General features: G+C 27.1%; 2 protein-coding genes across 2 annotated transcripts; both read right to left on the bottom strand.

The window, feature by feature from the left end:
* Positions 1 to 901: 901 nt before the first annotated feature.
* LOC110618618 (metalloendoproteinase 3-MMP) lies at positions 902 to 2,087 on the bottom strand. The gene has a single exon (XM_021761794.2). It carries the CDS (start codon positions 1,999 to 2,001, stop codon positions 1,075 to 1,077), a length of 927 nt encoding a protein of 308 aa, XP_021617486.1. The 5' UTR covers positions 2,002 to 2,087; the 3' UTR covers positions 902 to 1,074.
* Positions 2,088 to 9,858: 7,771 nt separating this feature from the next.
* Positions 9,859 to 12,215, bottom strand: LOC110618608 (uncharacterized protein HI_0077). Its single transcript, XM_021761782.2, has 4 exons — positions 12,007 to 12,215; positions 11,791 to 11,910; positions 10,903 to 11,133; positions 9,859 to 10,402 (listed from the first exon to the last, which is right to left on the bottom strand). Exons 1-4 carry the CDS (start codon positions 12,199 to 12,201, stop codon positions 10,013 to 10,015), a joined length of 936 nt encoding a protein of 311 aa, XP_021617474.1. The 5' UTR covers positions 12,202 to 12,215; the 3' UTR covers positions 9,859 to 10,012.
* Between the last annotated feature and the right edge of the window lie 2,706 nt (positions 12,216 to 14,921).

Below are 14,921 nucleotides of genomic sequence, written 5' to 3'. Positions count from 1 at the left end.
AACTTTCAAAATAGAGTTTTTTTTCAAAAATGTCTAAAATCTACTAATATTACAAAAAGAAAAAGAAAATATTTAGCAGAATCAAATTAAATTAAATATGTTAAAACATATGCTAAATAGGCAGAATTTACATCCTATCACGTTTATTATCTAAGAGACTGTAAAATTAAGATAACGGTCAAATGATTGTAAAGTAATTACGTTTTATAAAAAAAACTAGATAAATCTGAAATTTAAAAAAAAATCCCTATGTTTGTATGGCAAATCAATATTTATAGTTCTGGATATTGAAAAATCATAAAAAATTCAAGGACAGAAACTTAAATCAAATCATTCTACATATTGATTTATCTGTTTTAATTCTGTATTAAGTTTTATAATTTTCTCAAGTTCTATAATTACACAAGCTCCTTCTAAAATCTATTTTTCTGACAGAGTTATGCCTCTTTTCGCTTATTAGATTTAGAAATTATAGTTTGTAAAGAAGTATTTATTCATTTTTACTTTAAACCTTATGTTTTGAAGTAAAGGCATAAATCATGATTTTGTAATAACCTTTACAAATCAAAGCAAAAAAAATACATGCATTTATAATTTTTTACTTACGTATTTTGATTTGTAAGATAAGTAATTTTAAATAATTTTATCATTTAAAAAGACGGTAAAATTAAAATAATAATCAAATGAAAATAATATTAACGTATTATATAAATTTAATTAATCATACTCAGTAACGATAATTAAAATTTGTAAATATAACACCTTTAAGAATCGCCGAGAATGAACTATTATAATCTTTTTTTTTATAAAAAGTTTAATTCGTACATAAAATAAACTTATATTAAAACATTTTATTGTTTTTTTTAACATCTTTGTGTAGAGATTTTATAAAGAAGTCATATAGCTTTAAAAGGATTTGAAATTACAAAACCATGAGATTTCTTTTATTTATATATTTCCTAGTGATACAAATGAGAATTATAAAAAATATTATTATTCAAACTACGTAGCACTAAACCCTCCAAAGCATATTGGATCTCAGTTGCTCTTATTGTAATAAGAATAATGAACTCATTACTGCAATCCATACAGAGTACGAATTCCTTGAATATCATCAGTACCCAAATCCCTTTTGGTAATCCCATAACTGAATCTAGCATACATTATAGCATTTGGGTCTTCACTATGGTTTAGACCTAGAAGATGCCCGATTTCATGCACTGCAACTGATTCCAAGTCCACCTCATTAGGTCCAGGATTTGCACTCCATATCTCATCTCCATCAAAATGGCACCTTCCATGAGTTGGTGCACTTGCATGTGCTAAAGTCCCTGACCTTCCATCAAAGGGGTCACTATCTCCATGGAACCTCCTGTGAAATCCAATCTCGATTTCTGCCTCAGAATTAGCATCAACTTCCTCGAATGTGAAGTGGGTAACTTGTGCCCATCTCTGAAATGCTTGTGCACATATGGACCTGAAGTTTTCAGTTCCAGGGACTTGGACACTGGAACGAAACCTGTATCTTAAATGGCTTCTCTCAGCTGGCCATCTTCGGGGTCCAGGGAAGAAGTTGAAATGGGCTACTGAATGGATAGATTTGGGATTATGGTAGTGATTATTTGTGCCATTTCTAACAACATCTGGGACCCCACATCTAGGTTTCATCATTTGAGACACTGTGCTATTGTCTAGGACTCCAGTGGCTTTCAGGTGATAGAAGTGTTGGTAATCCTTGATCGCTCCCTCCAAAAGATCATCAAACTCATCATCATTTGCATGGTTGTTGCCGCTATTTTTGGCATAATTCAAGTAGCCAAATTTCTCAAGATATCGTTTAAGATCCTTGAGCCCACTTACAGATTCACCCTTGTGGCATCCCTCAAGGCGCTGGATGAACCCAAAAGGGTTTCCACTTGGTTTTGATTGGATGGTGTTCGGTAACTGAATCAAGAAGAGAAGCAAAATGGCTCCAAAAAGTTGGAAGGTTTTAGGAATCATTGGATTGAACTGCTAAAATTCTCCGACTACCAATCAATTGAGGTTGGAAATTAGTGCTTTTGTTTGGTGGGAATAAATGGAGTTTCTGTATCTATTTATAGTGCTTAGTTTCTATATATGTTTAGTAGGAAAGACTTGTAAAAGTCTTGCCTTCAACAAGGGGTTAATTTATGAAAATTTTGAATAGATGAAATTATTAAGTCTATCTTATTTTCATAATTCATATATGTAATTTATTTATTTATTTATATAAATAGTTTTTAAAATTATGAAATATTGCTGTCAATATATATAAATATCTGAACTTCTTGGTCTTTGCTTAGTCTTTAGGTTTGTTTTTTAGTCTTAAGCAAGTACGACCTTCTGTTTACTTTGAACAAATAAACTGTTCAAAGTCTTATTTTCCCATTTGCCAAAAATGGGGAAATCAGTCTAATTACTTAGTTGCTTGGAAACCACTGCCCTTGACGCACTACAAAGTCTTCCTAAATTAAATGAGGAGAGGAGAAATCGAGAAAATTATATTCTCAATTTAAATGATTAAAAGAAATAATAAAATAATGTAATTAATTTAATTTAAGTAATAAAATAAATTATTAAAAATATTAATTATTGACATTATAATTTTTTATCTTCTCTTTATGATTGTTATCTATTATTTGTTATTTATTATTTTATTTTAATATAATTTAAGACATTGGTTATAAAATTCATAGTTTAAAATATTAACATATAAAATGCCCGGTTCAAAGGGCAAGCCTCTTGGTCACATGATATGGGGTACCAAGGACAGAGTCTTGCTGCCTATCACAAAAGATTTTTTTTTCCTATTAGATAATTTTATGAAAAAAGGTTTTTGCCTTAAATCGAATCAGATTTGGTTTCAGATTATATTTGATTTTTAATTAAATCGATCTGATTAAATAATTCAATTCGATTTTAACAATCATAATTTAGCTTAAATCGAATCAGATTATATTTAATTTTTAATCAAATCAATCTTACTAAATGATTCAGTTGGATTTTAATTATCAATATCAGATTTGTATTAAGTAGTAATTTTTGTTTGCGGTAAATCAATTTTATTATATTTTTAATTTGAATATTAAATTTATTTTTTTAAATATTATTAAACTCCCTATTATCTTTTATTGCAGATTTTTTAGCTAATTAATTAAAATATTATTTTTCTTTTCTACTTCTTACATAATCTAATTTTTCTAATTCAAATTTGAAAGATTTTAAGTATTTTAACTAATACTAATATATTTAAACCAACATATTATATGTAAAATTAATTTTTACTATTTCTAATGATTAAATATAAACTTTTTAATTATTTTAAATAGAACTAAATGTTTTTCCTTTTCTTACTTATTTGTCTTTTCATGAAATTGAATAATAAATAGATATTCAAGTATTTTGTATTAATTCAAAAAAATTTAAATATTACTATAATATTATTAATTTTAATTTTAATTTGTTAAATATTATTATTATTATAATATTATTATAAGTTGCCAGTATTGAAAATAATTTACATATTTTAACAAGTAAAAATATTTTCTAAAAAATAAATTAATTCAATGCTCTAAATTTTTTCTTTTATAATTTACATGCTTTATTAAAAATTAACAATTAACATGATTAAAAAAAATTCTACAAATTAAAATATATTAGAAAATACTGACAGTATAATTAGATAATAACTAAAATAATCAAAATAAACAAATATCTCATTAATAATAATAATAATAATATAATTCCTTAAAATTAATAATATATTTAACAAATAATATTTTAGTTTAAAATTATGGTAAAAAACTAAACATGTGTTTTTTTGAATGAGATTAATAAAAAAAATTGGACAAAAGTTATTAGAAAATAGAGAAAAAAATATTTTATATATATATTTTTTAACCTCTGAACCTATAATAACAGGTAATAATGAATTTTATGATAATAAAATCAAAATTAAAAGAATTTTAAGAATAAAATTTAAGTTGAATGATAAAATTAAAAATATAACCAAAATTAAAATACTGCATGTGAAAATTATCTTAGTATTAAGTGAATTTTTGGTAATGGACATTACTGTATTTACTAATGAATTGATATCTGTTACTAAATCGTATAAATTAAAATTATATGCAAATTTAGTAATTAATTCGTAAATTCATTATTAAATTAATAATAAAATCTAGTAACGAATTGAAATTTAATAATAGATTGCAATTTATTATTAATTCTATTTGTTTCATGAAAATATTTTTTTAAAAAAATTTCAAAAAGAATTTTTCAAGGAAATATTTTTTAATTTTTTTTGTAATTAAAATATTGAGAAAAATTAATTAACAAAAAGAAAATTTAACTCATTTATGAAAAATAATTTTCTTTTTTTTTAAAAAAAATATTTTTCATGAAAATTTTATTAATATCTTTATTTAATAGATTTATTAATATATTTTATTTTTTAAATTAAAATTAAACAATTAAAAATAAATTATTTTATTAAAAATATTTTTTATATAAAATATTTATTAATACAAATTATATTCTACACGTACGGAACCTAAATTTTATAATGGATTTGGCAATTCATTATTATATTTGTGAGTAAATTTAGCAATGCATAAAAATTTATTACTAAATTATTGTTAATAAATTTTGAAGTGTTTTTTTTTTTTTAATTGGGAATTGAAAATTAAAAATTGAGAATTGAGAATTAAAAGTGTAGAATTTGAGAACTCTTAAATTTACTCTGATACACTTATCATCAGACTAAATATATGTGAGTTCAAAATTATATATATATATATATTTTTGACAAGTTGACACTTTACGATATTCTTATGGTGTGGTCTTAAAATCTCTTCACAAAACAACGAGCAGCAAGTGGGAAAGAAAACTAATTCCTTGGTGCTACTGCTATTGACACTCTAGAAAGTCTTCTAACTAATTAATTTATATTTTTTCTTACATTTAATTAATATGTAATATATATGAAAGTGAGAAATATTGGAATTATTTAAAATATTCTTAATCTTTAAATTATTTATAATAATATTTAATTTTTAAAATATTTAATAATTTTATTATTTAAATTATGTTTAGATTTACGTAAAAAAATCTTAAATGATATATAAAAATAAAATAAATTTAAATAAGGATAATTTAAAACTAAATAATAAAATTATTACTAAAATTAATTTTAAATTTTGTTAAAAAAATTAAAAATATATATAATAAGATTAAATTTCAAAATAAGAATTATTAAAATTGACTACAATAATACGTAGTTTATAATTTTATTCATTTAAAATTTTAATTTTAAAAACAGATGATAATTTTATTATTTAGATTATTTTTAGATTTATTTAAAAAATCTCAATGAATATATAAAAAGATTATAATTTTTAAAATAAGAATATTTTTAAACTGTTTGATAAAATTATTATTTAAATTAATTTTACAGCTTATTAAAAAACCTGAAAGTATATATAAAAATATAATAAAATTAAATTTCAAAATACGTATTACTAAAATAAATCATATCTCTTGTAAGAATATTGAGATTTTTCAAAATATGCTTAAACCTTTAATTTATTTTCAATAATATTTAATTTTTAAAATAACTGATAATTTTATCATTTAAAATTTAATTTTTAAAATAGATAATAATTTTATTTTTTAAATTATTTTTAGAGTTACTTAAAACCTCTCAAAGGATATATAAAAATACCATAAAATTAAATACTGATATTTTAAACTAGATAATATAATTATTATTTAAATTAATCTTTGAATTTATTAAGAAAATTTAAAAATAGATATAATAAGGTCAAATTTCAAAATAAAAATTATTAAAATAGATCATAATAGTACTTAATTTTTAAATTAGTAGATAATTTTATCATTTAAAATTTAATTTTACAAATAGCTGATAATTTTATTATTTAAATTATTTTTCAAGTTATTTGAAAAAAATCTCAATGAATATATAAAAATACAAGAAGATTATAATTTTTAAATAAGGTTTTTTAAACTAGATAATAAAATTATTATTTAAATTAATTTCATGACTTATTAAAAAAATATAAAAGAATATATAAAATTATTTGCTTCCAATTAATATTCTATAACAAGCAAACTCAACTTATATCAATTCTTTTTATAATATCTTTAATACTTATTTTTTGTCATATTAACCACTTTAAATATTTAGCTATTTAATTATTAAATTTATTATTATTTTTATTATCTTTTTAATATATTTTTATTTTTAGTGAAATAATTTTACCTCCTACCTTTTTCTTTTCAATTTAATTTTTTTAAATCAATAAGAATAATGCTAGACCCCCTTTAAATTTTTATTAATTTAATCTTATCAATTAATTTTTAAATTTTATTTAATTTATTTTAATTTTAAATCACATAATTATTTGTACGATAATTTAATTGTTTTTTAATGTTTGCTTTTCTTTCACTAGCATTTTAATTATTTTTATTAATTAATTTTTTGCTTATTAAATCTACATTATTTATCATTACTATTGTCTTCTTAAATAGTTTTGAAATAATTTTTTTAAATGAATTTTAATTTATACACAACATCATATTAATAAAATACAATCTTATTATAAGAAAAATATTATAATAAAATTTTCTACTTTTTTGGTTATAAACAATGCTTTAGGTACATTACTGTCCTTCTATTATAATATTAGAATTATTACTGGTGTGGCTGAAATAGAATTATATTGCGATTGGTCAATCTGCAAGTAAAAGAAAGTGAAGTGATTGACATTTATGACAGCTACTCCGACGCTCAAATCAATAAACTGAAAAATGGCGAGTGTAATAAAATGTTTTGAACTCAAAAGTAGTTATGTAAAAATGCGTACCTTGGTTTCTATATTCATCTGTGGAGTTAGTTACTATATTTTATGAAAATCCGACTAGTACCAATTAGTAGATATGTATTCCTGTGATGTATGTGTTCACACAGACGGCGCCAATTGATGGTTGAGATTTAGTAAGGGGTCAGGTTGAGAGTATATTTTGGTAAGTTTGGTTCGTTTCTCCCCCTCGTTTCATTTTATTTCTTCTCTCTTTTGTCCTCTAATAACATGTAAACGTCGTCCTGCGCTTGTACTCCTACTCCCCTGTCATAATAACGTTGGCCATACGTATGAATGTACTGTGTCATTTTCTACCATCAGGTAGCCATTTAATTTCATCAGGCAGCCATTTAATTTCATCAGGTACCACTTGAACACAATCTCAAACATTACAGGATTCGTTGTCACACGGGGCTAACGGATATCTGAGGCCAGGTCTCTCACATGCAGGTCCGCATCCAACTTGACTCATCGGGGCAAGTCCTGGGCTTGTTCAAGGAGTAGGCCCATACATTTGGTCCTAATAAGACTAAAATCCAGTCTTTCTAGCGTGGGCTTAACCGAGGCCTGAGCGCCTAGGGCCCGACTGTCATCAACGGGTATCCGCCAGGCTGACAACCGGATGTTAGTCCCATTAATTAAGACATTTTATACCAAGGTCACGAGGTGAGTATTCGGCAGACCGATGACCGAGTGTTAGTCCCGCCAATGAAATTATTCAATGAATTTTTATGCTGACGCCACGAGGCGGGTAACCGCAAGGCGAGCCACAAGGTGAGTAACCGTTAGACATTTGACTGGATGTTAGTCCCATTAACGAAATTATTGAAGGCATTTTAAGCTGACGCTATAAGGCAAGTCACTGTCAGGCGAGCTATAAGGCGGGTTACTGCTGGGTGAGTCCTCGGGTGCTAAGGCAATTTTTGTCAAAAAGCACCACAATGCGGGTAACTACTAAGAAAAATATCCGGGTGTTAGTCCCGTTAAGAAAAATTTTTAAGGATATTTATGCCTAAGTCATAAGGCGGATAACCATCAGGCAAAATATCCGAGTGTTAGTCCTGTTAATAAAAATTTTTAAGAGCATTTATGTCTAAGCTGCAAGGCGAGTAACTGCTATATAAATGTCTAGGTGTTAGTCCCATTAATAAAAATTTTAAAAACATTTAGCTGGCCGATGAAGGTTTGAATGTTAAATTTATTAATTCTCGCCGACTCAAGAAGCAAAGCAACACCATTTATCATCAGAACAGTCGAAGCATACGAGCATGAAGCCCCAATTTGGACATGCCACATGTCCAAGGTTGTGAAGATAATTGTAACCTTCGAATTTGAAGAATCGAAAACTAGTGGAGGGACCTCTGATGCGAACATAATAATCGCCCAAAATAAGCCATGAGTTGTCACCATAAGAGAAGACCACATGGCATGGGTCTAATAAGCTGATACGCGGTAACAGAGGTCTCACCCATAGGAAGGAAGACCAAGACACCATAACGCTCGTGTTCCACCAAGACTCACCCATTCCTGAGTACGTAAGTGTTTATAGAAAGTTACCGTTAGTAGATGTAATCTAGCAGATCTCAACTACAACTATAAACACAAAATCTCTAATCCATTAGCTAGTGCCAGTTAGATTTTTAGAAAATTCGATAATCAGTTCCATCTTACAGTATAAAAGCAAATGTGCACAGAGATGAAGTACGCATTCTAACACACTCATTCTAAGGTACACATTCTAACTTGACTTGAATATCGGAGTGACCGCTCGTAAGTACCAATCACTTCATATTTTCTTTTTTGCAGATTGACCAATCACATTTTAATTCTTGTCAGTCGCATCAAAAATATTAATATATCAATCTTTAGTTATAATAATTTTTTTCATTTAATTTTATTTTATACATTATACTTCCTAAGCTATAAAGTCAATTTCTAATACGTTATTTTATTTTAAAAATTTTATTTTTAATTAATTTTATTTATTAAGTACTTATAGTAATTATTATACCAATTAATGAAAGCGACTATATTTCTAATAAAATGTTAATATAAATTGTTTTGTACGAGAAAATAAATCGAATGCTTTAAAAATGCAAGCCATTGTGTTAGAAAAACATAAATTGGACATTTTAAAAAAGTAAATAATTGTGTACTTAGAAAAGTAAATTGTGTTTACTTTTTTTCTAAATTGTAAATTGTGTTGCTTAGAAAGTAAATTATAATTTAAAAGATGAATCGTTCTGCTGAAATATTTACTTGATTGCAGTAAAACTAAATTACTTACTTGAAATGTAAATAACAGCACTTTCGGAAATAATTGAAAGGAAATGAGTTTGATTAAATTTAAATTGAACATATATACCAACTGAAAGAAGAAAAAAAATGCTTTGACAATGAGCTGTAAATCAAAACTATTAAATGTTGCTAAATAATTTTATGTCTAATACTTTAAAGGATGCAAAGGATAAGGTCATGTTTTATAATTTAATAATCTTATTAACATCACTAATTTTTATATATAAATTTATTATTTATTTATTTTTTAGCATTACAACCAAAAGAATGAAAAATACTTTTACTGGAACATATTTTTCACATATATAAATTATTTTCTATGAAACTAAGGGAGGCTATGAGTATGCATTGCATGTTAAGGGCATGTGGGATTTTATTGGTTTGCGAATTTATTGGCTTGCAAAATGTAAAACGATTATGCTAACAAGAAACACCAAAAAATGGATTGCAGAAGTTTCTTAAAAATGGAAAAAAAATTTCTGGATTTGGTTCGGTAGACCCAAGACACAGGAAAGTAAATCTCTCCATGAAAAAATTACATGAAATCCACTTCTATTTGTCATAGTTTATGGTGGACTGGATCATCTAAGAATTTCTCTCTTGACAATGGGATTCGCTACGACACGTATTGAAAACAAATGCACATAAGGTAGCAGCATTGCACGAACTGTCAATTCAATTTTCCAACTGAAGAAGTTTTTAAAACTCATATAGGGCATTGCTGATAAAAGACAATAGCTTAAAATAATATTTATCGGAAAAAAAAAAATCGATTATCCTCACATTTGTATAAAACTGCATCCTGAATCGAGCTACTGTAGGCATTCTGGATTGACCTCTTTGACAGCAAGTGGTTCATACCATTGAGGGCCAAATCCAGCGGATTTCCTTGCTTCCTCATTAAAAGGTGGCTTTAGTGGTCCTCTGAAGTGTGTTCTCACTATAGCATGGAACTTCTGAACAACCTCTTCATTCTTGTCTGTAATTTCACTGCCTGCCTCTCCACTTTCTTGAAAACTTAAGCTTTGCTCGGAAGTGGAATGTTTAGGCTTCAAGCATAGATACTTAAACCACTTGACTCCAGCAGCACAATGGGTGATTTCTTCTGGGTACACCACACTCTTCAGTAAATCAGCTGTTGCATTGTCACCTCCATTACGGAACCGAGAGATAGTTGTTGGCAGCACATCGAGTCCCCTGGCCTGCATTCCATCAATTCATCCATCAAACATCTATACATGAAATATTCTAATAATATACTAACTTTGATTGTTTCCAAAGGCATAAAACAATGCATCATCTTCTCATGTCGGCCAAAAGTTTCAACATCTAGATCAATTCAAGAAACAAGTAGTGGCAATATATTGTGCACAAGCATTTGTATGAAATTGCAATCTTATTCATGGTGCTTTCCTACTTGCGAATAAAATTCCTTGTCGTTCTTTACCTTAGCCCATAAAAGGCCTAGCCATTCTCCTTTAAGCATTACAATGGGCACTAAAGGCATAAAGTACAAATATAAATGACAATGATGCATAAATGCCAGCATACCAAAATGAATTTACGGAGAAACGTTTTCTAAATGAACCTTAAATACATTCCATATCCTTATATGCCAGAGCGTTTGACCTCAAAACTTTATGCAAAACACTAGTTTCTGAATTGTTCTAGACTTCTAGCAGACTTCAAAGCAAATACCCACCTCATGGACACAATGCTCTATTGCTAAACGTGCCAATAGGTCCTTAGATGTAGCAATGGCTGAATCCCATAGGCCATCATGAGCTGGTAATGCTCCATAAAAAGAACCAAGTTCCTCAAGTCGTTTCGCAAGGAGAGTGAAATGTCTTGCCTCATCTTGAGCCACCTTCACAAAATCTGTAAAGAAGTCTCTAGGCATTGCCTCTTGCTTACCAAAACGAGCAATTATGTCCTAAAATGAGGTCATGTATCAACTGTTATTGTTCAAGCAAATAGCAGGAAAATATAGCACTAGAAGAAATCAATTGAGCTTATTTTCTAAAGCTACTATGTAACATCAGGTAAAGTAAAATGATGTGAGTAATTTATACGTTTGTTAAAGCATCATCAGAGTTCGTTTCATCATTCCACGATATCAATTTCTGATTCAACTTGAAAACAATGCAACACAAAATGAAGGATCTTGTTCCAACTCAGGTACCTATATTAGGCACAATCAATGGTCTATTTGCTTATTTGCATATTTGCATACGCACATAAGGAAGTGAATCATTGTCATAATACCAAGGGGAAAACACAATTTATCCGAGGCAACCATATAGATTTGGAATTTAGATCTAACAAGTGTTTGGCTGCAGAAAGAAGTAAAAGACAAAACGTATAGATGATTCAAATAAAATTAGAATGCAATAGAAAATTATGAATGACCAAAATCATCTCACATAACCAGAGTACAACAAGTGAAAGCAAAGCGTTTGGCGAGTTACAACTAACAATAATTCACTTCAAATAGTCAATCCAGTAATATAAGAAAATAAAGTGTAACGCTGAGCTCAAACAGACCCCAATATTGCTATAGCAAGAAGAAGACGAAGAAGAAGAAGAGTACCCAAGACAAGTCAATAGCCCAACTCTCAGTGTGAACAAGACTATGCACAATGGCCTGCCTGCTCTGCAAGCTACCTGCTTTTCCAAGCTTTGGCATTAAACCAGGAGCCAACAACTTAACCTGCACCGTATTTTGCATTACTACTTCATTAACGCATTTCACCGAACATATAATACGCACAAAACAAATTGCAAACCCTTCAGAACAGAAGCATACGTTGGTGAGACGAGCGGGACGATCAGGTACGGGGAGGTTCACGGAGGGGAGGTAAGGCTGAAGAATGGTCCCTTGTAGCCATCGGGAAGCGACGGAGTCACTTAGCCTGGCCTTCTCAAAAGGGTCCGGCGTGTTAAGGATCCTTAAGGCCGCTTCCACTAGGGTCTCTGTTTCTGATTCTCGTTGCGGGCTCATCTCCTCCACAATAGGCCTTGATTTTTGTGCGTATATATTATGTGAAATTTATTAGTTAATTTATTAATTTTAAATATTTTTAATATTTTAAAAATATTAATTAATTTTTTTAATAATTTATATCTATAAAAAATTTTAAAATATTTTTAATATTGAGAAACGAATTGATAGATTTTATACAAAATAGAGAGATTAATTAATAAATTTTTTTAAAAATATAAGAAGTATATAATAAAATATTTAATAGATAAAATTAATAAAAAAATTAATTGATATTTTTTAAAAAATTTTAAAATATTTTAATTTATTTTTAAAATTAAAAAATTAATTAATAAATTTTTCGCAATCAAAGGAAATTGTCATTGTGCCACTACATTTGCTTCAATGCCACTCGTTTTGTACAGAGACATAACAATATTTGAGATGACGCGATAATATCTAAAGTGATACATTTTTAAAAAATTTAATTTTAGGTATTTTAATTTAATTTTTTTATAGATATCTTTAGAAAAATATATTACAAAAAATTTGATAATTTTTTGATGAGTTTTTTATTTTTTATAATTTTTTGAATTTTTAACACTTAAAAAATAAAAGAAGATACCAAACTTGATAAAAAAATTTAAAAATTTTTATGGTAAATTTTTCAAAATTAAATTGAGGTTCCATAATGCTCCAACACATTTGCTATGGGATAACTAACACCATTCCATTATAATTTTACAAACTAAATTAAAATCTTCCTATTTATATTATATTATAATATTTCTATTTTATATAGACATATTGAATAAAAAGAATTTAAAATAAATTTTCACATTTATATTTTAAATTTAAAATTTTGAACAATAAAATTAATTCATTCATATTTATCTTAATTTTAGCTATTAGACTCAATTAATTTTGATCAAAATTTTTTTAATTCATATGTCATGCCATGTCTTAAGAGACCTAAGATAATAAAAAAAATCTAAACGTTAAAACTTTATATTTTGAATAGACATATTGATTTAAGAGATCTATGACTTTTTGATAATTTGCAATTTAATTTAAATTTATAAATTTATTTACAATTACATCTAACTGGAAATCTGAATTTGGAGGAAATTGTCTAGCTGAGGTGGTATGCACACGTGGCCTTTTTTATTATTTTTTTAAAATATCCCAAATGACACTTAAATCCACTTATTCCACTTTTGCTAACTATGATTAAATACTCTAAACCTTGAACCAATATAAATCTCTAAAATTAAAATCTTTAACCCTAAAATTACTATAAAAAATAATGAAATAGCAATCAATTTTAACGACTAATTTATTTTGATCGCTAAACAGCGAGCTAAATAGCGACCAAACTACGAGCCTTTAATAACGATATAAATATGAGTCTAAAAAGTCATATAGCGACTAATTTTTTGTCTCTATTTGATTTTTATATAGCGAGAATATGATATGTGGTTTGGTCGCTGAAAATTGACATCAAATTTAGCGACCATTTAGTGATAAATATGCAGCGATTAATATGTAGTCGATAATTACTTTAAAAAAATTGTAAAACTTGTGACAAAAAGTAGCAAACTAGCGACCATCTTTTAGTCGCTAAATACTTAAAAAAGTAAAATAGCAACTAAATTTGCTTTGGTCACTAAAATTTTCTTATTATTTTTATTAATTAAATATTATGCAATTATTTTCAGTGAATAAAATTATCTTATAATTTAAACATAAATTATTATATTTTTACTTAAAAGAATTTTAAATTAAAATTAAATTATAAAGTATTAATAATTTATAATAAAAATATATTTAAATCACTTAGAATAAAGACTCTATCTTCACTATTGTCAATTAAAAAACGGTGCATCATAAACATTTATGACTATTTAGAAGTCTTCAATTCGCTCGTTATCTTGACCTAAACTATTTTTATTAAAATTTCTATAATTGTCATTTTCAATATTATTTTTTTTGAACTCAATATAAATTTTAAAAAATAAAAAATTATTCCCTTCTTCCCACATGTGCTTCACCTCTTTATCATTAAAAATTAGTGTTGGAAGTCTCACTTTCTCCTTGATTTATAACACCCAATTTTACACACTTCACCCTAGCCTTCACCTTTACACCTCTTAATTATATCACCATAACTCATATTTGTATATTCTATCCAATCACCCGTCCATCCTAAGTATTCAAAAAGTAGATTATCAGTGAATTTTCCATGTAACAAGGCAACTGTGTAAAATATCACATTGATATTTCAGTATAAATAACAACCTAAATACTACTAAGAACCCTAATTTGCATGGAAATAAAACCTCATGCATTATATATTTAGTACATTAGACATTAAACGACAAATAGCAAACAAACGAACATTAATATTTTCAAGTTTGTAAAGTTTATAAACACATGTATTAAAAAGTTACCTCTTTCTCTATTTCTGTCGAGATTGCTTTGACCTACCACCTTTGGTCTGCATTTTACCTCTAAATATGTTGAAAAACACTTTTAAGTATATTTCCTTCATCGTGTGGACCACTAAACATGAACTCAAATTCAAAAATAATGGAGTCGCCTATAGAACGATAGGTCCACCTGCTTAGTCGCCTTCAAATGTCACAATAATGAGTCCAGAGTAATTGACAATACTAGGATAATCTTTCATCACTCGATCAGAAGATTAAGAATTCTCACTCTATCAAGAATTAGGGATTCTC

This window comes from Manihot esculenta, chromosome 7, assembly GCF_001659605.2.
Source record: "Manihot esculenta cultivar AM560-2 chromosome 7, M.esculenta_v8, whole genome shotgun sequence".
NCBI classification, from domain to species: domain Eukaryota; kingdom Viridiplantae; phylum Streptophyta; class Magnoliopsida; order Malpighiales; family Euphorbiaceae; genus Manihot; species Manihot esculenta.
This window is presented reverse-complemented; position numbering and strand designations above follow the sequence as displayed.

Coding starts and splice junctions, on each gene's coding strand:
- LOC110618618 (XM_021761794.2), bottom strand. CDS start 2,001: ATGATTCCTAAAACCTTCCAACTTTTTGGAGCCATTTTGCTTCTCTTC.
- LOC110618608 (XM_021761782.2), bottom strand. CDS start 12,201: ATGAGCCCGCAACGAGAATCAGAAACAGAGACCCTAGTGGAAGCGGCC. Junction 11,911..12,006: donor GTCCCGCTCGTCTCACCAAC/GTATGCTTCTGT, acceptor AATACGGTGCAG/GTTAAGTTGTTGGCTCCTGG. Junction 11,134..11,790: donor GGGCTATTGACTTGTCTTGG/GTACTCTTCTTC, acceptor ACCTCATTTTAG/GACATAATTGCTCGTTTTGG.